This window comes from Octopus sinensis, linkage group LG7 (assembly GCF_006345805.1).
Source record: "Octopus sinensis linkage group LG7, ASM634580v1, whole genome shotgun sequence".
NCBI lineage: Eukaryota > Metazoa > Mollusca > Cephalopoda > Octopoda > Octopodidae > Octopus > Octopus sinensis.
The window spans coordinates 13424648-13449759 of NC_043003.1; the positions used below are offsets into that span (position 1 = coordinate 13424648).

Consider the following 25112-nt stretch of genomic DNA (forward strand, 5'->3'; position numbering starts at 1 on the left):
GCCTGGTGCAGCTTTCGGGCTCCCCAGACCCCAGTTGAACCGTCCAACCCATGCTAGCATGGAAAGCGGACGTTAAATGATGATGATGATGATGATGATGTCTGGTCATGGGGAAATATTACCACATGAAGAAACAGATAAGGTTTGGTAACAGGAAGGGCTCCTGGCCATAGAAGATCTGCCTCAATAAACTTCATCTCACCCATGCAAACATGGACAAGTGGAAGTTAAAACAATAATGATGATGAAAACACTGGTGTTTGATCAGTCAACTATACAGATTCCCAACCAAATTTGGCTTTGTTCCTAGTCAAAATAAATCATCATCATCATCATCATCGTTTAACGTCCGCTTTTCCGTGCTAGCATGGGTTGGACAGTTTGACCGGGGTCTGGGAAACCAGGAGGCTGCACCAGGCTCCAATCTGATCTGGCAGTGTTTTTACAGCTGGATGCCCTTCCTAATGCCAACCACTCCGAGAGTGTAGTGGGTGCTTTTTACGTGCCACCGGCACAGGTGTCAGTCAAGGCAGTGCTGACAGCGGACACATTCGGATGGTGCTTCTTACGTGCCACCGGCACAGGTGTCAGTCAAGGCAGTGCTGACAGCGGACACATTCGGATGGTGCTTCTTACGTGCCACCGGCACAGGTGTCAGTCAAGGCAGTGCTGACAGCGGACACATTCGGATGGTGCTTCTTACGTGCCACCGGCACAGGTGTCAGTCAAGGCAGTGCTGACAGCGGACACATTCGGATGGTGCTTCTTACGTGCCACCGGCACAGGTGTCAGTCAAGGCAGTGCTGACAGCGGACACATTCGGATGGTGCTTCTTACGTGCCACCGGCACAGGTATCACAACTACAATTTCCATTTGATATTTATGTTGATGTTGATGTACTTGACTCAATAGGTCTCCTCAAGCACAGTAGGTCACGTGCCCCCAGCACAGGAGCCAGTCAAGGTGGCACTGGCATCAGCCACATTCGGATGGTGCTTTTTACATGCTTTACAATAGTTACAATATGAGAATCAGCATCATCATCATCATTTAATGTCTGTTGTCCATGCTGGCATGGGTTGGACGGTTTGATTGGGCTGGTACACTGAAAGGCTATGCCAGGCTCCAGTCCAATTTGGCATGGTTTTCTACAGCAAGATGCCTGTAATGCCAACCACTCTGAGAGTGTAATGGGTGCTTTTATGTGCCATTTGTGTGACACCAGGGTGTGTTTATGTGCCACTGGCACAGGTGCCAATTTGCATGACACCAATATCAGCCACGACTGCGATTTTACTCGGCTCAATGGATCTTCTTCTTAAGAATGGCATAATGCCAAAAGTCTTGGCATTGCCTCCATGAGGGCCCAACGCTCGAAAGGAACTCGGCCATCTTGCCTCCATGGGGCCAAAAAAAATGAAGTATGTTATTTTGTATATTATTATTTTGGTGTTGGAAGACCTTGGGCCAGTGTCTTTTACTATAGCTTTGGGTTGACCAAAGCCTAGTGAGAGGATTTGGTAGATGGAAACTAAAAGAAGCCCATCATGTGTGTGTCCCACCACTGCCACCACCACCTGACAACCATTGTTGGTGTCTTTACATCCCTGTAACTTAGCAGTTCAACAAAAGAGTCTGACAGAATAAGTACCAGGCTTAAAAAATAATACAGGGTCGATTTGTTCAACTAAAATTCTTCAAGGCAGTGCCCCAGCATGGCCACACTCTAATTACTAAAACAACTAAAAGACAAAAGATATATCTTATTTTATCGTTTTTTAAATTATTTTTTTTACTCTCTGTTCTCTGAGTTCAAATCCTGCTGAGGTGAAGTGTCCCTTTTGTCAATCCTGAAGTTGATAAAATTTACAAATCCAGGACAATCAAATGGCTGTGTGGTCAAGAAGCTCGCTTTGCAACCATGTGGTTTCAGGTTCAATCCCACTGTGCAACACCTTGGGAAAGTGTCCTTTATTATAGGTCCAAGCTGACCAATACCTTGTGAGTGAATCTGGAAGACGGAAGCTGCATGGCAGCTGGTCATGTATACGCGCGCGTGCGTGTGTGTGTGTGAATGTGTGAGTGTGTATGTGTTTATCACCTTCTACTAAATCTTCCACATGGCTTTGGTCCGGCCAGATTATAGTATACAAGACACTTAGGCGGAGGTAAAAAGAACGCATACCACCCGTTTTCGGCGTAACCCTAACCCTAAACACCGGGTATGCGTATTCTTTACCTTCGCCGACATTTGAACAAAGTGTCTCTGCTTTCGTTAAAGAATAAGCAGAAAGTATAAATGTCGGTCGTAAGCGGCAACTAAAAACAGTTGGCTCCCAAAAGGACATCCGGCCGTAAAGTACCTCCTCAAAAAGACCCGTCCTACCTAAGCCAAGATGGAAAAACGGAAAATGATGATGACCTTATGATATGCAAATAGCTTTCCTCAGAAGGGATTTAGTAATAAGCAAATGAGTTTGACTACAACAAAAAGAATTTAAGCGAAATTCGTAAATGCAAATGAGTTCGTATGTCTTGGTAAAACAAGAAAAAAAATGCTGACGTTTCGGGTCTGTCCCTTTCTAAGATAGAGTGGAGATGAATTATTTCTCTTCCCAAGGCATATGAGAATTTCACTAAATATTTACCAACATAGACCAACCACTAGACCAATTTCTACAGAATCTTTTATTCATACACCTTAATGATTAACATCAGAAGCTTAAATCTACATTTTTATTCTCCTCGTCTGTATACTGGACATTGAATTCGATTTTCTTCAACGTAAAAGCATTTTTTACCTTCCGATTTAATTAGGCACTGCTAATTAAGTAGCCTGCCAATTAAGAAGCGAAGGGGGGACACAACAAGAAATTTAATGCGCAACATACTTATAGAAATTAATATAGTGAATGAAACACAGGGTAGTGCATTTTTGCCAGCACAAATCTCAAATTTATATTTTATTAAATTGCATTTATAAGCCGACTAGTGAATTATATATCGATAACAATGACGGTACCGAGAGAAAGATGCCGAACACGAGAGCAAAATTAAAAGCTAAAATCAAGAGCATCGTGACCCCCCAACATTCCTATTAGAAATAAAAATCATATATATATATTTATATATTTATCATTTTGGCTTTCGATTTTGCTCTCGTGTTCGGCATCTTTCTCACGGTACCGTCATTATTATCGATATAATTCACAAGTCGGCTTATAAATGTAATAACTCTATTGCATCAAGTAATAAGTATTTTTTCTTTGCCTCAAGCAATATGGCCCTAGCTGTTTCGTCAGTTGTCTACGTAGGCTATAAATATATATATACAACTAGCATTTAATATAAACAGAAGTAAACAAATATATATATATATATCGATAGCTATTGGGTTTTCATTAAATGAAAATGCAAATACAAAAAGGTAGCTTCAATGGAGAGTAAGTAAACAAACTTGAACCGCTAAAAGACGAAAGAAAAAAGAAAAACTGTGATAAGCAGAATTCTGGTTTAATATTAATAGTTTGAGGGAAAATGTGAGGGAATATATGTAACAGGTAACAGATTGTGATGACTGCTAGATGTAGATCGAAATAATCTACAGGAAGTTAGTAGCAGAAATGGTGAAGGCGATCAAGAGCTATACATGCAACCTGGTGGATTTTAAATGAAAATCGGGGCTTTTCGAGAGAAATTCAATCATGAGGGATAAATGAAAACAATAATAATAGTTTTATAATTATTATAATGATTTAGTAAGTATCTTATTGGTGCAAATCGAGGTTTGGGGTTTATTTCATAAATATAACCGTATAAGAAATGGAAAAATCCGAACCAATACGCAAGATTGAAAACGTGATCGATCGTGTATAGCTAAATGGCCACAGCCTTCAGGGTGAAACGTATAAAAGAATATCTGCGATCAGGTATCTAGGGAACCTCTGCAGGGGTTGTCTGGGATGCTAGAAACAGCAGCTAAATCTGTCTCAAAAAACACACTACTTTGTTATAAAGGATAGATTCGATAATGCGGTCCTGGGACGTCCACCGCCTGGTAAAAAGACAGGATGGTCACGGCTGGAATGCCTTCTAACATAAGGTCTGACCAATCGTGTATATCTCGGGGTTCATACAAAAGCATCAGTCTATTTTATCATAAATGATCTATTTATAAAATTGAAAAACTCGTTTGATATTGCAACGTGTATATATTATACATACACCTTTTCCACCTTGTTTTGCATTTACGTGCTTATTCGTGTACACACACACACATACATCAAATATATATATATATATATATATATATATATATATTATATATATATATATAGCCGAAATTGCGAAGATGATCCGGTTCGTGACTGAAGATTGAAGGCTTCGAATGTCCCGTCCGTGTTTTTTGTATCGTCTTCTAAATGTTTCACGTTCTTGTCCCAGTTTGTATTTTTTTTTTAATATTTACACATATATATATATACATACATATATATATATATATATATATAATCAGAATGCATATATATATATATATATATATATATATACATGCTGGGTATGTTTATCAGCTTCGGGTTAGCAGCATATGTGATAAATAATAGTTACATAACTTCGATCACAACGTTATACTAACGGTTATATAGATCACGTTAAACAAATTTATAACTGAATACATACCAAAAGGTCGTCTTTCTCGGAATGGTTTCGTTGAATCGCTCATTTCGACTCCAGCGTATAAAGGTGTTCATATGCGTAGAAACAAGCTGTTGTGTCTGTCAGGTTTATTAGGTACTGACCCGAATTAAGAGTACACCTCAACGGAACTCTCAGGAAAAAGCTGCATAATTACCACCACAGATTTCCTAATACAGATAATTTAACTTATAAGTGATTCTTTAATGTTTTTTCGAAGTTATTCAAAGCAATTTATCGCTTTTTTAGCGTAAAGTTAATAGAGAAAACCAAAATAATTCTATCTATTTGTGTGGGGGTAAGGAATATTTCTAGAACAGCCAAAATACGATGTACATGTGCGAGGTTAATAATAATAAATAAACAGATAGCAGCGATTGGTAGAATTGATATTTCGTTAACCAATCGGAATGCGTAAAACACGTGAACTGCGTAAAGTTTGTGACGTAATCGACAGGAATGAGAAGACACGCACATGTTGAACTTGTGTAACATTGTTTATCAAAACAAACAATTTGGCGGAGTTGTTTATTTGCCAGATAAATAAATAAATAATTGCAATTAGTCCTGACTTAGGAGTGTCTTAGTATATACTTAATGGAATTAACGCTATCATCAGCAACGATATAACGTTCACATGGACGAAGGCGCTTGACCTGACCTGCTAGAAACAAAAGCTGAATCTCTCCGAATTTCACCTCCGTTGCATTAACAAAAACGAAAAAAAAAGGACACATCGAATGATATAGCACTAGATACACTAGGCCTTATAATAAGATAGCAGGGGTCACATTCGGACATCTTTGCTAATAGGTCTTGTTGTTGGGGACAGACCTTTGGCTAAACGACAATGGACAGACAGAACCAACGAAAGTTCAATATCCTGCCCTGGTTTCTTAAAAATGCGGCCACATTGTATTATGTGGTCTAGAATTACCCTATGGCTGGGTCATCTTTTGATCTGCTCTATCAAGCTTTATTTTGGGTCTGAACAACAAAATTCACATCGAAAACAAAGCCAGTTTTAAAGTAATTATAGATAGCAGGGGTCACATTTGGAACACCTTTGCTAATAGGTCTTGTTGTTGGGGACAGACCTTTGGCTAAACAACAATGGACAGACAGACCCAACGAAAGTTCAATATCCTGCCCTGGTTTCTTAAAAATGCGGCCACATTGTATTATGTGGTCTAGAATTTACCTATGGCTGGGTCATCTTTTGATCTGCTCTATCAAGCTTTATTTTGGGTCTGAACAACAAAATTCACATCGAAAACAAAGCCAGTTTTAAAGTAATTATAGATAGCAGGGGTCACATTTGGAACACCTTTGCTAATAGGTCTTGTTGTTGGGGACAGACCTTTGGCTAAACGACAATGGACAGACAGACCCAACGAAAGTTCAATATCCTACTCTGGTTTCTTAAAAATGCGGCCACATTGTATTATGTGGTCTAGAATTACCCTATGGCTGGGTCATCTTTTGATCTGCTCTATCAAGCTTTATTTTGGGTCTGAACAACAAAATTCACATCGAAAACAAAGCCAGTTTTAAAGTAATTATAGATAGCAGGGGTCACATTTGGAACACCTTTGCTAATAGGTCTTGTTGTTGGGGACAGACCTTTGGCTAAACGACAATGGACAGACAGACCCAACGAAAGTTCAATATCCTACTCTGGTTTCTTAAAAATGCGGCCACATTGTATTATGTGGTCTAGAATTACCCTATGGCTGGGTCATCTTTTGATCTGCTCTATCAAGCTTTATTTTGGGTCTGAACAAAAAGAATTCACATCGAAAACAAAGCCAGTTTTAAAGTAATTATAGATATAGCAACTTTAATGAAATAGCTGTTATTAAAGAAATATATGATTCATATTAAAAAGTAAAAACTTCTCGTACAAGAATGCAATATATTTTTAATTCACTTTTATTTTTAAATAATTTGTCGGGTATTTGTTTTAAACTTCTTTGTAAAATTTCTACTAAAAAATCCAAAGTAAATTATTTTTAGCACATAACGTATCGGTCCGGACGAATCAAAACACGAAATGTTGCGAAGAGTTACGTAAGCTCAACATTGTTGAATGGTTCTTATATTGCAGGCACTTTGTGTACGTACGTGTGTGTGTGCGTTCGTGCGTGTATACGGACGTTCTTGTCTGTGTATACGTCCAAAATGAGGAAGTTTTATAATGTATATAATTGTTTTCACTTGAGTGCGCGCGCACACACGTAATTGTAAAGTTTCATAACTGACTCAGACCTTGATTTTCGTACAACGCACTGATCAATATACTGTATGTATGTGTATGTATGTACACACACATACACACACACACACACACACACACACACACACACACACACACACACACACACACACACACACACACATACATACATACATACATACGTACATACATACATTCATTTCCTTGGAGAAAATACCGCAGCTGAAAAGCATTTAAACAAAACATTAAGTATATGACATCAACGTTTATATATGTATATTTATGTAAACATTGTTGATATCACGAACCTAAACAGATGGCTGGGTGGCTGGATGTATGGATGATAGATAGAGAGAGAGAGAGAGAGAGAGAGAGAGACCACACATACATACATACATACATACATACATACATACATACATACATACATACATACATACATACATACAAAATAAAAGAAAATCACAGTTGGGAGTCGATCTTTCGTTTCATGATCACAAAACGGCAGACAACAAAACTGGAAAGATGTTCGATATAATACTGTAAATTATCTATTAGATGGTTAACCAGAGTTGAATTCCAAGTTATTAAATATCAGTTCTTTGTCTGGCATTGAAATTGCTTGAATTTCGGTCCACTTATGGTTTTCTGCGAGTTTGGCACTCTGACGGTCGATATTTTCTAGTTATTCTTCGCTGCTTATCAGTTACACGTACTATTTCCATCTCAAGGTCAGACAGACTTAATCTCTTGAAAAACAAACATATATTTCTGATATTTCAGTGTCAAATGTTGCTATGTGCAAAAGCGTAACCGGGGTGATGGGGGAAAGTCTTCTCCAGGCGAAGCCTTTATGATGGTGGCATTCTTGGGTGTATTTTGTAAGCCTGCACATTGACGGGAAGCGTCGGTAGACTGAGGGGCTTCCCCCGGACAGCACACTCTCTAGCTATGCCACTAACTACATGGAACACTCTAGTACAGGCGTTCTCAACCATTGGATCTTTTCGGTTTGAACGGCAGTTTTTAACATAATTTCTAGGTAACTAAAAAATTTTTAACTTCGTATACTGGTAGAATGTGTTTATAAAACATCTTTTTCCCTTGGCTGAGAAAATTCTATAGTTTGTAAGATATTTGTTGTTGTTTTTTCTTCAATTTCTGCAATTTCAACCAATCACTGACGTCTATTGAGTTAAAAAGCATTCTGTGCCGTATGAATATGTCCCTCGTTTAAGAAACAGATTGGGTTTATTTACATTTGTGAAGAAAAAAAAGAGACCCTTCCCCCCACCCCTAACCCTAAAACAGATTGAAATGCAATAGATCGATACTAGGGTCATAATTATGGGTGACAATTTCATATGACACTGCTAGAAAAAACTGCCGTTCAACCCGAAAAGATCCCAACCATTTTATCTATGGCCCTCTTTGATTACTGTTTGATTAGTCATTCGATGTCTTAAAATAGTTTTTCTCTTTTCTCTTTCTCTTTCTCTTTTACTTGTTTCAGTCATTTGACTGCGGCCATGCTGGAGCACCACCTTTAGTCGAGCAAATCGACCCCGGGACTTATTCTTTGTAAGCCCAGTACTTATTCTATCGGTCTCTTTTGCCGAACCGCTAAGTGACGGGGACGTAAACACACCAGCATCGGTTGTCAAGCAATGCTAGGGGGACAAACACAGACACACACACATGCATATATATACATATATACGACAGGCTTCTTTCAGTTTCCGTCTACCAAATCCACTCACAAGGCATTGGTCGGCCCGGGGCTATAGCAGAAGACACTTGCCCAAGATGCCACGCAGTGGGACTGAACCCGGAACCATGTGGTTGGTTAGCAAGCTACTTACGACACAGCCACTCCTGCGCCTGTTTTATAAGTTTTATAGAAACTTCTTTCAAAATTCCTATCTTGTTTTCCGCCCGTTAACTTGTGTAGGTTGAACTGCACTGGCCAAAATAAGATTAAGACCGACGCTGACTGTTCTATTCTTTCATTAATACATTTTTAACAAAATTGTATAAAATTATTTTACTTTTAACAGTCTATGTAGAATTTTTTTCTCTTTTTAATGATATAGGCGTTGTATATCTTTCTACAGTTCGAATAATTTAATGATTTTTTTATTAGCCACAAGGCCCAAAATAGAAGGGGACAAACACGGACAGACAACACAAAACATATAGCGATGAATAATTATGAAATGGAATATTTATAATGAATAGAATGGAATGGCTTACGAGCCTCCCAAAGCTCGTAGTTTCATTTTACTGTTCTTTTATACAGTTTATAGTCTCTTTTTTTTTTTTTAAATCTCTCGTCTGTTATGAGCTCCATCAATTCCTCCTGTTCAACAACATTCGGCAGACTCTCATAACGGACATAAATTCCTGTTCTCTTTACACTTCTAGGAAACAAATCTACAGTTCGAATAATTTTAATGCGCAGTTAATTCAAATGACTTGAAATTGTCGGCAAAATACGTTTAAGACCGTACCAAGATTATGCAAATTAATAAACCAAATGTGTGGTCATATGGCTGGTTGTACGGTACTGTTTTGTTTATTAATCGAGCATTGTTACCCATTATTTTCGCAATAGGAAAGCGTTGTAGTATCAGCCCAGTTACTAGATCAAAGGCCGTGTTGCTTCATCAGAAAAATGTATCCTTCATGAACATTAGCAAGCAATTAGGATGCAGCAAAACGGCTTGAGTTTTCAAGCTTGGAAGTTTTACCAAGCCACTGGCCAATACAAAGATCGGCAAAGAACGGGCGCTCCGAGAAAAACAACAATAAAGATGGATCGGCGAATTCATAGGCTCTTTGAAGACAACCGAATGCTAACAGCAGTGGACATTTGCAAGCAATTATCTGATTATTGGACATCAGCTTTACACCACAAACTGTCAGAAACCGCCTAAAAGAATTTGGACTGTTCGGCCGGATCGCTCGAAAGAAGCCGATAATTTCTGAGACGAACCTGCGGAAGGGGACCAAGCTTGCTAAAAGCCATATTGAATGGACGGTCGAAGACTGATCCCAAGTTTTTTGGAGCGACGAATCCTACTTCAGGATCTTTGGATCAGACCGAAAGACTTATGTTAGACGCCATCCAACCGAAGAATTCCGTCTTAAGTATGTAAAGAAAACGGCGCAAGCGAGCGGTGGGGGGAGGGGTAATGGTGTTAGCCGTGTTCAGGAATTTGGGTGTTGATCCAATTGTAAGCTTGATGGTAGACTGAACAGTGTAGGCTATCTGCAATTAGTAAATGAAAATGTGCTGGGAAAGACTTCCGACCATCCCCAACCCATTTTCTCCCAAATTTGTTAATTAAATTTTTTTTTGTTTTTTTTTTTTTTGCCAAAAATCCCCGTATGCGAATACGGAGGTTCCGGAAAATTGCTAAAAATCGGCATTGTTAAATCCCCCCCTCCCAATCCTTCAATTTTAACCTTTTTCCCCCAACACTAACCCTAACCGTAACTATAGAAATGTTTTGAAACTTTTGTCCGAATCATAATGTCCGTATTTTTCTACATATTTAGAAAAAAAAATTCTTAAAAAAAAAATGTCACAAGAATTTTAGGAAATTTTTTTCAGAATCATAATCTCCATATTTTTCCGCATATTTAAAAAAAAAAAATTCTGAAAAAAGTTTTAAAATGAAGGAAATGGGGGTGGGGGTGGTAATTTAAAAATACCGATTTTTGCCAATTTTTTTTTTTTTTGCAGATTCGTATTCTCCGTTGCCGAAAAGTGGGGTTTGTGTCGAAAAAAAATTTTTAACGGGTGGTTTGGCGGCGGGGGCGGGCGGAAGCTGGTCATGTCCCGCCATATTTAAATAATCATATACCACCGGGCTCTCTTAGCCAGCAGGACAATTGCTTCGTTCACAAGGCCAGTTAAGTTTTTACAATATTTTTTGAGCGCAATATGACGGTTATTGAGTGGCCTCCGCATAGCCCGGATTTGAATCCGATAGAAAATTGATGGAATTATGTTTCTAAACGAGTTCATGCTAAAAAAAAACAAAAAAACAAATTTGTCACAATTATATAATTTTACTAGACTTAGTACCCAGCCTTGCCAGGTAAAGTATTCACGGAATTGTTTGCCAGTTTGTAGAATGGGAATTCACGGTACTTAAGCATGTATATATATTTAAACTAACTTCTGGAGTTATTTAACTGGAACTATCCAAACAATAATAATCAATTTACGTGAGTAGAAGAAAAGGAAATATATCCATTCAGTTAAGGGACATCTACGAGTAATTTAATGGCATTTGAAAATAAGACACTGAAAACTATCAGCTAAATAATATCTACCCATCTCAGAAATGTACAGGGAAGCAGAAACTACGAATTTAGTAGAAGGTTTTGGGACTTTTTGAAAAGAAAAATCTACAAGATCAATAGTTCTCAATATGACCACTAAAGATCCATAGAAAATTTTAGGGGAACCACTCAACGAGATAGTAAATTAGTGATCCTCTCAACGAAATAGTAAATTGGGGATCCACTCAACGAAATAATAAATTGGGGATCCACACAACGAAATAGTAAATAAGGGATCCACTCAAAGAATTAGTAAATAGGGGATCCACTCAACGAAATAGTAAATTGGGGATTCACAATGTTTTAAGGGCCCTTGAAAAACATGTTACTTTATATGTATAGGTATATAAGAAACAGCCAGGTTTCTTGAACATTTTCTTAACAATTTCTATCCAGAAAGTCACCTGTTACTTTTGTTTTAAAGTGAAAGAGAAGACACAGTGAAAGATGTATGAACATGTAATGGTAATGAACGTGTGTGTATGTGTGAGAGAGAGTGTGTGTTCCACTTACACATACATGAGAACACACACGTTCACTCACTCATTCACATATACACTCTCTGTCACACATACACATATGCACACGTACATACAAAAAAGATGTACGCATTTGTATTGATGTATGTACGTATGAATGACAACACACCCCTTCACTCACTCTGTCTGTCTCTCTCTCTTTCACACATCATGGTCATCATTGGCCTTCAAATTGTTTTGGCCAGTGTATGTAAAATGTTCAAGAAACCTGGCTGTTTTCTTACATACCTATACATCTAAAGTAACATGTTTTTCAAGGGCCCTTAAAACATTGTGAATCCCCAATTTACTATTTCGTTGAGTGGATCCCCTATTTACTAATTCTTTGAGTGGATCCCTTATTTACTATTTTGTTGTGTGGATCCCCAATTTACTATTTCGTTGAGTGGATCCCCAATTTACTATTTCGTTCAATGGATCCCTTATTTCGTTGAGTGGATCCCCTATTTACTAATTCATTGAGTGGATCTCTTATTTACTATTTTGTTGTGTGGATCCCCAATTTACTATTTCGTTGAATGGATCCCCTATTATTTCGTTGAGTGGATCCCCAATTTACTATTTCGTTGAGAGGATCACTAATTTACTGTTTCGTTGAGTGGTTGCCCCAAAATTTTCTATGGATCCTTAGTGGTCATATTGATGCCGATTGAGAACTATTGATCTTGTAGATTTTTCTTTTCAAAAAGACCCAAAATCTTTTACTAAATTCGTAGTTTCTGCTTCCCTGTACATTTCTGTGATGGGTGGAAATTATTTAGCTGATCGTTTTCAGTGTATTATTTTCAAATGCTGTTAAATTTACTTATAGATGTTAAAACTCTGAACTGAACGGATATATTTCCTTTTCTTTGAAGATTTTTTTGCATAAGCGCGTTCACAATCAGTTACAACTTTTTCCAACAAATGGGAATCATCTTGTTCACGATAGCTATTATCATTCCTTTTACTTTTCGCCCTTATTCAAGCCTAGCCAGGCTCATGGGCCCGGTTTCTATGGTGTATGTGTTCTCCCCAAGCTGGACGGGACACCAGTCCGTCGCAGTGTTACTCAAGAAACAGGAAGAAAGAGTGAGAGAAAGTTGGGGCGAAAGAGTACAACAGGGGCCGCCACCCCACCCCCCTGCCGGAGCTTCGTGGAGCTTTAGGTGTTTTCATTCAATAAACACACACAACGCCCGGTCTGGGAATCGAAACCGCGGTCCTCCAACCGCGAGTCCGCTGCCCTAACCACTGGGCCATTGCGTCTCCGTTATCATTACTGCTAATAGTTTTTAACACTTGTTTTATTTATTACACCCATCTTCATTTACCATGGGGATGCGGTTCCAAAACCAAATCAGGGATACGTGAAACGGTAATAAATTATTCATCTCCACGTACTTTATAAATGGAGCATATGTTAGATTCCTCGACACCGAAGTCGTGGCCCTCAGCAGTGAATCTTCCTCTGTCGTATATTTATTTTCTTGATCATCTCCACCTTTTCCTGTAGAACAGAATTTCTCAGAAAGACTTTGCCCCCCCCCCCTTTTCTCCCAAATTAGTGTTTTTGTAATTTTTGTTGCCAAAGATCCTCGTTTTCGGATACGGAGGTTCCGGAAAATTGCCCAAAAATCGGCATTGTGAAATGCCCAACTTCTTCAATTTTGACTTCCCCGCCCCCCCGACACTAACTTTAAAACCCTAACCCTAAAACCGTAACCGTAAGTACAGAAATGTTTTGAAATTTTTGTCTGAATCATGATGTCCGTATTTTTCCGCATATTTAGAAAAAAATAAATTCTTTAAAAAAAAATTTTTTTACAAAGAATTTTGGAAATTTTTTTCAGAATCATAATCTCCGTATTTTTCCGCAAATTTTTGGGGAAAAAATTCTGAAAGAAGTTGAAAATGAAGGAAATGGGAGTGGGGGGTAGTAATTTAGAAATGTCGAAGGTTTTTTTTTTTTTTTTTTGCAGATTCGTATTCCCTGTAGCCGAAAAGTGGGAGCTGTATCGAAGAAAAAAATTTTTTTAAGAGTAGTTTGGGGGGCTGGGACTAGCGGAAGTCTTGCCAGTTTCTCAACCATTTTTTTAACTATGGACACCCTTTGATTATTATTTTATTCTGGTGGGTCCCTTTAGCGATTCGATGTTTAAAAACTAGTTTAATGGGAACTTCTTTCCAAATTCCTATTTTGTTTTTCACGCATGGTGTAGGCTGAATTACGTAAAATGTTAGAGAAAGAAACCTAGCTGTTTCTTGCAATACATACCAAAACACCATATCTTTTCAGGGTCCCTTAAAATACTATTGCGGATCCCCAATTTACTATTTTGTTACATGGACCCCCAAAAGTCTTATATGGACCACGGTTAAGAACTACTGCTGTAAAGAATATACAGAGTCCGACAGAAAAAAATGTTTACACACTTTAGGAAAGAAAAATATGTGTAAATACATAATTTGTAACTCTGTGAATATATCAAATTGTGATAACACTGAATAAATTAAAATAACACTGAATTAAAATGTTTATACAATTTTTTTTCCTCAAGTGTGTATATATTACTCTTTTACTTGTTTCAGTCATTTTACTGCGGCCATGCTGGAGTACCGCCTTTAGTCGATCAAATCGACCCAGGACTTATTCTTTGTAAGCCTAGTACTTATAATATCAGTCTCTTTTGCCCAACCGCTAAGTTACGGGGGCGCAAACACACCAGCATCGGTTGTCAAGCGATGTTAGGAGGACAAACACAGACACACAAACGTATACATACACACACATATATATATACATATATACGACGGGCTTCTTTCAGTTTCCATCTACCAAATCCACTCACAGGGTTTTGGTCGGCCCGAGGCTATAGTAGAAGACACTTGCCCAAGGTGTCACGCAGTGAAACTGAACCTGGAACCACGTTGTTTACTTACCACACAGCCACTTTTTTTTTTTTTTTTGCGGACTCTGTATTCATGGGCGAACTATTGACAGCGAGACCCTTTGAATGACACGCCAGTGGGAAATTTACTTGGATAAAAAAAAAAAAAATTATAGTAGTGCAACTCGCCCGACGATGAATCATGTCTCGTGTGGTCCACTTCACGATAAAGGTTATCTTTGACTGATCAGTTATGACACAATAACATTTCTGCCAGCTCGCTGCCTTCAACATGGTTAATACCTATTTCTTTACTACCCACAAGGGGCTAAACACAGATAGGACAAACAATAACAGACAAACGGATTAAGTCGATTATATCGACCCCAGTACGTAACTGGTACTTAATTTATCGAACCCGAAAGGATGAAAGGCAAAGTCGACCTCGGCGAAATTTGAACTCAGAACGTAGCGGCAGACGAAATACCACTAGGCATTTCGCCCGGCGTGCTAACGTTTCTGCCAGCTCGCCGCCTCTACATAATAGTTCTTTCAACTATACGCTGAAAGCCTGGTACTTATTTTATCAACCACGAAATAGATGAAAAGCAAAGTTGACCTCAGTGGAATTTGAACTCAAATCATAAAGGTAGAGGAAATGCCGCTAAACATTTTGTCCGACGTCCTATATTTACATAATAATCCTTCCTGCTGTTATCACGAGACTTGCAATTTGGGGGGAGGTGGGATTATCGATCACATCGACCCCGAAAGGGTGAAAGACAAAGTTGACCTTCGTGGAATTTGAACTCAGAACGTTAAGATTTGATGACGTGTCAAAGCATTTTGTCCGGCGTGCTAATGATTCTACCAGCTCACTGCCGTAATATATCTACATAATAAAGCGACTTATTCAGTATTATTTAAATCGCATGGTTCATCACAGGCAATTGAATATGACAATAAAATTAATGTCTTTCATTTTTTATTTTGTAATATTTGATGCTATTTAAGGCGGCAAGCTGGCAGAAACGTTAGCACGCCGGGCGAAATGCGTAGCCGTATTTCGTCTGCCGTTACGTTCAGAGTTCAAATTCCGCCCAGGTCGACTTTACCTTTTTATCCTTTCGGGGTCGATAAATTAAGTACCAGTTGCATTTAGGTCGATGTAACCGACTTAATCCGTTTGTCTGTCCTTGTTTGTCCTCTCTGTGTTTAGCCCCTTGTAGGTAGTAAAGAAATAAATATTTTGTCTGTCTTTACGTTCTGAGTTCAAATTCTGACGAGGTCAACTTTGCCTTTCATCCTTTCGAGGCCGAAAAATTAAGTACCAGTTGCGTACTGGGGTTGATCTAATCGACTGGCCCCCTCCCAAAACATTTTGGGCTTTGTACCTAGAGTAAAAAAGAATATTTGATGCTATATCAATAACTTTCTTTCGTTGTTCGTTCTGTGAGGGAAATTCCTTTGATAATAAAGTGTTGGTGTGTTTACCCCACCGTAACCTAGTGGTTCGGCAAAAGATACCAGTAGAATAAGTACCAGGCTTTTAAATGTACTGAAGAATTCTTCAAAGCGGCGCCCCAGTATGGCCGCAGCCTAATGTCGGAAACAAATGAAAGATAGAAGTTACTCATAGCGGCACAAGTTTGGTTGTGTGGTTAAGAAGCTCGCTTTGCAATCATGTGGCTTTGGGTTCAACCCCACTGCATGGCACTTTCAACAAGTGCCTCAGGACAATTAATGGTGAGTGAATTTAGAAGACAGAAACCATGTGGAACTCCATGGTACAAATATTTGTGTGAGTGTTTTCCATGTCACTTCCTGTCAACGAGTATTCGTTTGTTTACGTCCCGGTAACTGAGCGATTCGGACTTTAAAAAATATACTGGTGTCGATTTGATCAACTGAATACCTTCCAGATGGTGGCCTAGCATGGCTGCAGTTACCTCCCTGATGGCGGCTGCCTAATTAGCTCGCCAATAGCGGGCACATGCAACATTAAGGTTCAGACACTCATCTCTAGCTCTTTTGAGACGTCGTAGAGCAAGGACATGGTCTAGTTGGCTCTCTTACGACACGTGGTGACTAGCAGACAGGGGGTAACGCACAGGAGAAGATCATGGCCTCGTCATCGACATTAAAGGTATTTAAGGTTACAACCTTGTTCTATGTATTTCTTTGTACCGTGTTCCTATCAAATGATATTACAGCCTTCTGAAGGAGTCAATCCTGATTCAAACAACCATCTAAAAGTTTAGTGACTAAAACAAGTAAAAGATAAAAATAACAGAAAACGAAGTGTTATTTCTCTAGAACACAATGCATCGCACGGTCCAGGAATCGAAACACAATTTTACGATCATGTGTGCGACACATTTACCACTAAGCCACACACACACATTTACACGTATATTCCTCTGATGATGGAATAGATCGCAACTATAATGTTGGCGGGCGATTGCTTTCAGGGAAGTACGTCATCTGAGCAACTATTCTTGAAACAGCTGTAAGAAATAATCTGCATACTTTCTTCCTCCTTGCACGATTCTACGACGACTAGTTTCACTTGATGCCAATAATTTGGACTTAACCAGCATCTGCTTTAACCATTAGGAATATTTATCAACTTATATTTTATCGATCTCCACTGTTTATACCTTTATTCTATAACATGTGCTTATATATATATGTAAAAACTAACACTTTTTCCGAGCTAAGATCTGAAACTGAATCGAAGGATTCTCGCTCGTCTGTTACTGTGTTGGGTCGTTCATGCTGAATATGTTTCTGTGTTGCCTGCTTAACTGGCGAAGTTACTTGCTGGCCGTCCCTTGACGGATTGCAGTATTTATAATGGTCGTGACGGCTAGAAGGACTGACATATCACAGGAGAAATTCCTACGTATGTAGGTCACCTCTTGTCCACTTGAACCTTAAATGGCACGGCTGAGGTCGAAGGAAAATCATCGATCATTTTTTTTAACAGGACAAAGAAATTTCTTTTACTTCTGTTTGGTCAGTAGTGGATCAGACGAGAGAGAATCCTTAGATTCGGTTTCGAATCTCAGCTAGGAAAAAGGAAGTGTTAGTTTTTACACACACACACACACACAACGTGAAATAAAGAGTATTGTTAAAGGACATAACACACCACCAGGAATTGAACTCACGACATTACGATTGCGAGCCGAATGCTCTAACCACTAAGCCGCAACGGGCTTCTTTCAGTTTCCGTCTATCAAATTCACTCACAAAGCTTAGGTCAAACGAGAACTGTAAAAAGAAGGCACTTGCCCAAAATGCCGCGCAGAAGGACTGAACCCGGAACCATGCAGCTGAGAGGCAAATTCCTTACCAGTTAGCTTTCGTTTGTGCCTATCTAATCATGAATCTTCGGACAATCCTCATTTATGATAACAAAATAACATATCAAACAACAACGTCATAACCAGGCATAAATTTCTTTTTTGATTTCTCCGCCTCTCACCTCATACTGTCCTTTTCTCTATCACCCGCCCCTTTCTCTCTCTCTCTCTCCCCTTTTACCTTATCTGCTTTTCGTTTCTTCTCTTTCTATTCTTCCTCTCCTTTCATTTTTTCCCCCACCTTTTCTCCTCGCTTCTCTTCTCCATCCCTGATCCAGTCAGATTCGGACTGTGTAAAGGTCATTCCGATTGTATGTAGGTTATCCTGATGGAGTAAGTGTACCATCGAGATATTTTTTTTTATCTCGAGCTACTACATGCTTGTACAACAAATCGATCTATTCCCGTTCACTACCGAAATCATATGGAAGCCCGTCGTGTGTGTGCGAGACAGAGAGACAGACAAACTTTGTGGCATTTTGGACAAATATCCTCAACTTTAGCACCAAGCTGGCCAATACCTTGTGAATGAATTTGGTTCATGGAAATTGCGTGTGTGTGTGTATACATATATCATCTAAGTTTGGGTTAGAATCAGCTCTAATGACGTAAACATTATTGATGTATCATATTTAATGCATTTTGTTAAAAACATGTATGTGTGTATGAGTGGCTGTGTGGTAAGTAGCTTGCTTACGAGCCACATGGTTCTGGGTTCAGTTCCACTGCGTGACACCTTGGGCAAGTGTCTTCTACTATAGCCTCGGGCCGACCAAAGCCTTGCGAGTGGATTTGGTTGACAGAAACTGAAAGAAGCCCGTCGTATGTGTGTGTGTATGTATGTGTATATATATATATATATATATATATATTATATATATATATATATATATATATATATATATATTATATTATATTATATTAAATTAGAGACAAAACCACTATTAGGCAAATCAAACAATGAAAGACTTAAGCCAATACATATGATTAATTTATATTATTTAAATATGTAACAAAATTATCAAAAAATATAATTAATATCCCACTACGATCGTTTCCTGCCTGCTGTCTTCAAATTTTTGAGTCGCAGTCATTCATCAGGTTGTTTAAATATCTAAAATATAATCAATATTTTTAAGATATAAATAATATATATGATATAAAATAATAATTTACTTATAATAAACTCTATTATTAAATATGATTATATCATATATATATATGTCATATATATATATATATATGTTTGTGTCTCTGCCTCCCCACCCAACATCGCTTGACAACCGATGCTAGTGTTTACGTCCCCGTAACTTAGCGATTCGGTAAAAGAGGCCGATAGAATAAGTACTAGGCTTACAAAGAATAAGTCTTGGGATCAATTTGTTCGACTAAAGGCGGTGCTCCAGCATGGCCACTGTCAAATGACTGAAACAATTAAGAGTATAGATAGTATGTGCGTATGTATTTTTGTCTGGATGAATGTGTGTATGTACGTGTCTGTATGTATGTGTATGTATGTACGTGTGTATGCATGTATGTGTGTATTGATGTGTCTTTGTGTTTGTGTTCGCTCCGCTACCGCTTGACAATTGGTGATGGTTTCCTGACATCCTGTAAATAAGTACAGTAGGTGGGATGATTTGCTTGACTAAATCTATAAGGTGTTGCTCCAGCATGGCCGTAATCTATTTTCTGAAAGAAAAGTCGAAGCTTGTGTCAGTCAAACCCATGTCATATACACAGCCTTTGTATGGCAGTAATTTCCCTTGAGTCGTTCAAGAGTAATTCCCCCTTGTCTGAAGTCACGCAAGCTATTTGATGAATGTCTCATAAGAATACGAAACAAAAGATAGTTTTCGATATTCTTTCTTTCCGTTTAGAATTTTGCTCCAGGAAGCAAGTCAAGTTCTCATAATAAAACTAACTGCCATCAGCGTTGCCTTCAGTCGCGTCTATATAAGATACTTTCTGTGCGTGTATGCATGCTAATACATGACCCACGTTGAACCCCCTCACTCGTATCATTTTCGAGCCTGGAGCTTAACCATGGTCTGTCCATAGCACTTAGCGTTTGCCTGATACATTTTGGGTCTTCCTGACACCAATACCTTTCAACCCTTGATTTCTTCCTTCGCTCTTTTACGCCATTTGGTCCCAACTCTCCCCCCCCCCCCCCTCATCTAACCCCCCTCTCCCCCCTCCTCATCTAACCTCCCCCGACCCCTACTTCTCTTCAGTCCTTCATCCTTTCACCCCTACTCCTCTTCCCTTCTTCCCCTTCCCTCTTTCTCTCTGCTCCCTCACTCCCCTTCTCTCTCTCCCCCTCTCCCTCTATCCTCCCTCCTCCTCTCCTCTCCTTCCTTTTCCCCCTTCCCCCTCCTCTTCTCCTCTTTCCTTCTCCCCCTCATCTCATCTCCCCCTCCCCTCTCTCCCCCTTACCACCCCCTCTACCCCTCTCCTCCTCATCTCCTCTCTCTACACTACACCATGAGACTTTACACATCACATCATATATACATACACATGTCCAGACCTCTCATACGCACTACATACTCTCTCATACACACACACACTCTTATGTTGAGGCGAGGTCATTTAACCCTATTATCTCCCCTAATTTCGCTCTTGCGTCTCACGTTTGATCTTTGACTTCTGGCCGAAATCAGATCGCCATGTTGATTCGCTAGCCTCTGCACACATTTTTTTCTCTCCTTGTTTCTTTCTATGTTTCTTTTCTGTGTATCTTTCTGTTGAAGAGCATAGGCTCGAAACGTAAAAGACTTGTTTTATTTATATTCCTGAGCGCCATACTAATACAATTGTTTGTTTGTATTCCACCTGCCTTCGCCTTTTGTCTATTTTCATAAAGCTTCCCGTTATATATATATATAATCGTTGGCGATTTTCTTTCTCCGTCTTCCCTTCCTCTGGACTTTCCTCTATTTCTGAAGAAGAGCATTTACAGCAGTGGTTCCCAAAGTGGGCGGTACTGTCCCTTCCCCCAGGGTGGTAGAAAAATCCAGGGGAGGGGACATATATTAATAACAATTGTTTGCTTGTATTCCACCTGCCTTCGCCTTTTGTCTATTTTCATAAAGCTTCCCGTTATATATATATAATCGTTGGCGATTTTCTTTCTCCGTCTTCCCTTCCTCTGGACTTTCCACTATTTCTGAAGAAGAGCTTGGCTCGAAATGTTAAATCCTATTTCCTTTCTTTCCTGACCGTCTGATAATACAGTACTTGTATCACGTCCTCACGTTATTGTTTTTTCTTGTTTGTTCTTCTTTGTTTGGATTCACTATATATATATATATTCAAAATGTGACCGCGTGTGTACCGTTGGTGATTTTTTTCCTCCGTCTTCCCTTCTTTAGATCTTTCCTTTTCCTATGTTTCTGACAAAGAGCTCCGCTCGAAACATTAAACCCTCCTTCTTTCCTGAGCGTCCAGTAATACTATACTTGTTCCACGTCCTCGCGTTGTTGTGTTTTCTCATTGTCTTTTCATATTTGGATTAACTATATATGTATGTATATATATATATATATTAAAAATCTTATTTAAATCGCTATCCGAAGACGAAGGAGCTAAGACAACAATCCACGTGAATCCAAATGTTTGAATGTATGCTGGGAGATTGTCTTAGCCCGTTTGCCTTCGGAAGGTTGATTTCTGTAGTTATTATCAGTGTACTTTAGTGATTTAAATAAGTTTTGACTGTTATTTCCAGCAAGTAGACATACTTAATATGTCCTTGGATTAACTTTAATCCTTCAGCTATTTAATGCTTTTTGTGGGAGCCTGCAATCGCCTATATTATTGATTCTGTTGTTATCCTTTTTAAATTATTACATGAGATAATAAGTCAATATCTTCCTGATTTATTTTTGTCGTGAATTATTTGCTCCGTATTGAAATATATACATACATATTCCTTTAGTTGTTCGAGTCATTAAACTGTGACCATGCTGGGACACTGCTTTGAAAAGACAACCGACCGCGATGAGCCTTGAACTCACTATCTTTTGATTCAAAGTCAGACGCCTTGTCCATTAAGCCACATACATACATACATGCACAAATAAATACATACATACATACATAGAATGAAAATGAATGATGATCATTTACAGCAGTAGTTCCCAAAGTGGGCGGTACTGTCCCTTCTCCCCTGTGTGGTGGGAAAATCCAGGGGAGGGGGCATATATTAATAACAATGTATAATAATTGTAGTATGTTTACAAACATGGAATTACATTAACTGCAATATCTTGTTTCATAATAACTTCTCAAAGGGACTTACGTGTTACAAAAAAACAAAGCTTCGCTCAGAACACCGATGTTTCAACTTCATTTGGTCTCCTCAGTGATGGAAATTTTGACATTGTGACTAAGCCGAAAAGGTTTGTTCTGATACATGTAGAAATATAAATGTGTAAATGTTAGATCGTTTGTGTATGTACATATGTATTTATGTAATTTTGTATATTTGTTTGCATGTGTAATGATTTCTCTTTGTGAATTCTTTTGATTTAGCAGACCGTTTTTATGTATGATGCTATGTTATATATTTAATCATGTGTGTGCGTACATGTGCTAGCGTTGATGCAGGTGTAGCCCGACGTGTATGTGTGTGTGAGACAGAGAGACAGACAAACTTTGTGGCATTTTGGACAAATATCCTCAACTTTAGCACCGAGCTGGCCAATACCTTATGAATGAATTTGGTTCATGGAAATTGCGTGTGTGTGTGTATACATATATCATCTAATTTTGGGTTAGAATCAGCTCTAATGACGTAAACATTATTGATGTATCATATTTAATGCATTTTGTTAAAAACATGTATGTGTGTATGAGTGGCTGTATGGTAAGTAGCTTGCTTACGAGCCACATGGTTCTGGGTTCAGTCCCACAGCATGGCACCTTGGGTAAGTGCCTTCTACTATAGCCTCGGGCCGACCAAAGCCTTGCGAGTGGATTTGGTAGACGGAAACTGAAAGAAGTCCGTCGTATGTATGTGTGTGTGTATATATATATATATATATATATATATGTTTGTGTCTCTGCCTCCCCACCCAACATCGCAGGTGTAGCTGTGTGGTAAGGAGTTTGCTTCCCACATGGTTCCGAACTTCAGTCCCACTGCATGACACCTTGGGCAACTGTTCTCTACTATAGACACAGTCTTGTGAATGGATTTGGTAGGTGGAAACTAAAGTAAGCAGGTCATGTGTGTGTGTGGGTGGGTGTGGATGTGTCTTTGTATCTGAGTTAGTTCCCCACCATCACTTGATAACCGGTGTTGTTGTGATTACGTCCTCATAACTTAGTGCTTCAACAAAAGACACCACGAGAATAAGCACCATGCATAAAAAAATAAATACTGAGCTCGATTCGTTCGACTGAATAGTCTTCAATGTGTTGCCCCAGCATGGTCACAGTCTAATAACTGAAACAAGTGACAGATCAAAGATAAATTTTTAAAACAGTGTCCTTTATTTAGCTCCCTATAAGTCAGTACTGTTTGAACATACCTTCGATCGCTGCTGTGATGTACATATTGTGGATCGAATGGTTTAACACTTAAACACTTCTATTTGCTACTCGGGTATGCTACTTGTATTATCCGGTCTAAAAATACCCTTTCCTCGTCAGTCTCAAAATCATTTCCCTCTCTCTGATTTTGCCAAAGCAAGAACCAACACAAAACAAAGCTATACTTCTCAGGTTCTAAAGTTAGCGGGAGCAGGAACATAAAAAAAAGGTGCCCTGACACATTCCAAACAATTTTTTACTCACTGGTGTTACATCTTATAAAAATTGCCAATTTTGAAAAATGTGCTCAAGTGAGGAGCGGTTACTCCCCTTGCTCCCCTATTATGTACACCACTGACGCTTGCATGTATATAATTATAATAGTAATGTCTCGGTATACGAGTTAACTTACTAGAGGAGATCACTCATAAAGCAATAACTCATAATGCAGAGTAACAATTTCCCATAAGTCACAATGTTATAAACCGTAATTCGTTCCCAGAGAAATATTTTACCCATAAAATTTATAATACTTGTAAATAAATGGCAATAAAACAACAGTAGAATGTAAGGAATATTTTATGTAAAGTAAAAAGAATGTCAAGATCATTTATAATAAAAAATATTATCATTATTATTATTATTATTATTATTATCCAATTATGCAAGTCCATGCTATCCAACTGCGTCATTGGGTGTTGGACGGATGGACTGGATAAATTGCTTGGGGGTCTGGACAAAGACTGGACAAAGACTGGACGAGGTAATGAGCAGGGTGACAACTCTCACCCAGAAACGGACCGAGAGAAAGCTAGCCCTGAATGGTCAGACAGAGTTGGCTAACACGTATATTGCATCCGTCATCTACTATCATTTGACCATCGTGCCTTGTCCTAGCCATCCTTTGATTACACTGCAGTATATATTCTTCCGCTTCTTATAGAAGGAACATGTCCAAATAGTCAGGCGGTCTATCTTCTGTTAGCACCTGCTGTGTAGTGGACTGGGTATGCCGTGGTTGATGATATGCAGACATGCGCTGAGGCTACGACATCTCTAGTGCTTCCTTGACAGTGAACAGGTGTGGTCGCCATTCGCCAGACATGGAACTAGTTTCCTTAACAGAGCTGCAGTCCTGGGTAAAACAGACTGAGGGAGAGCTTTTGGAAAGTGGAATGTCTTCAAGCACTCCCAGCCCTCAGCCAATCAGACAGTGCGATAGGTTGAATGCCCACTTAAGCATTCTATAGAGGATTAGTGGAGGAAAAGTGCGACATTCTTGGAGAGACCTTGGGCAGAGAAGAAGATAAGTTAGTCGCTCTTTTCTGGAGAACTTTTAGGCCAGGACCAATGGGTAATTTCCAAAAATCTCTGGTCTGGCAGTGCTACAGGGGAGCTTTGTCTGTTTGAGATGTACTTTACAGGCATGGATGTGCTGTCAGCCAAGCATATCCAAGATGCACGCAGGAGATGAAACAGTCCTGCATGCTCTCCAGTGCCTGAGCATTG

At 39.0% G+C, this 25112-nt stretch overlaps 1 protein-coding gene and 1 long non-coding RNA gene across 2 annotated transcripts in view; both read right to left on the reverse strand.

Moving 5' to 3' along the window:
- Positions 1-4989, reverse strand: part of LOC115214160 (microtubule-associated proteins 1A/1B light chain 3A) — a 33483-nt gene extending 28494 nt beyond the window's left edge. The window contains exon 1 of the mRNA XM_029783236.2: positions 4682-4989. Within this exon, the coding sequence (XP_029639096.1) occupies positions 4682-4724 (43 nt within the window). The 5' untranslated portion in view covers positions 4725-4989. The remainder of the gene's footprint in view (positions 1-4681) is intronic.
- Positions 4990-14457: 9468 nt separating this feature from the next.
- On the reverse strand, positions 14458-24219 carry LOC118764065. The gene is made up of 4 exons (XR_004999853.1): positions 24078-24219; positions 22224-22228; positions 17255-17262; positions 14458-14468 (listed from the first exon to the last, which is right to left on the reverse strand). It is a non-coding gene; the product is annotated as an uncharacterized LOC118764065 (long non-coding RNA).
- Between the last annotated feature and the right edge of the window lie 893 nt (positions 24220-25112).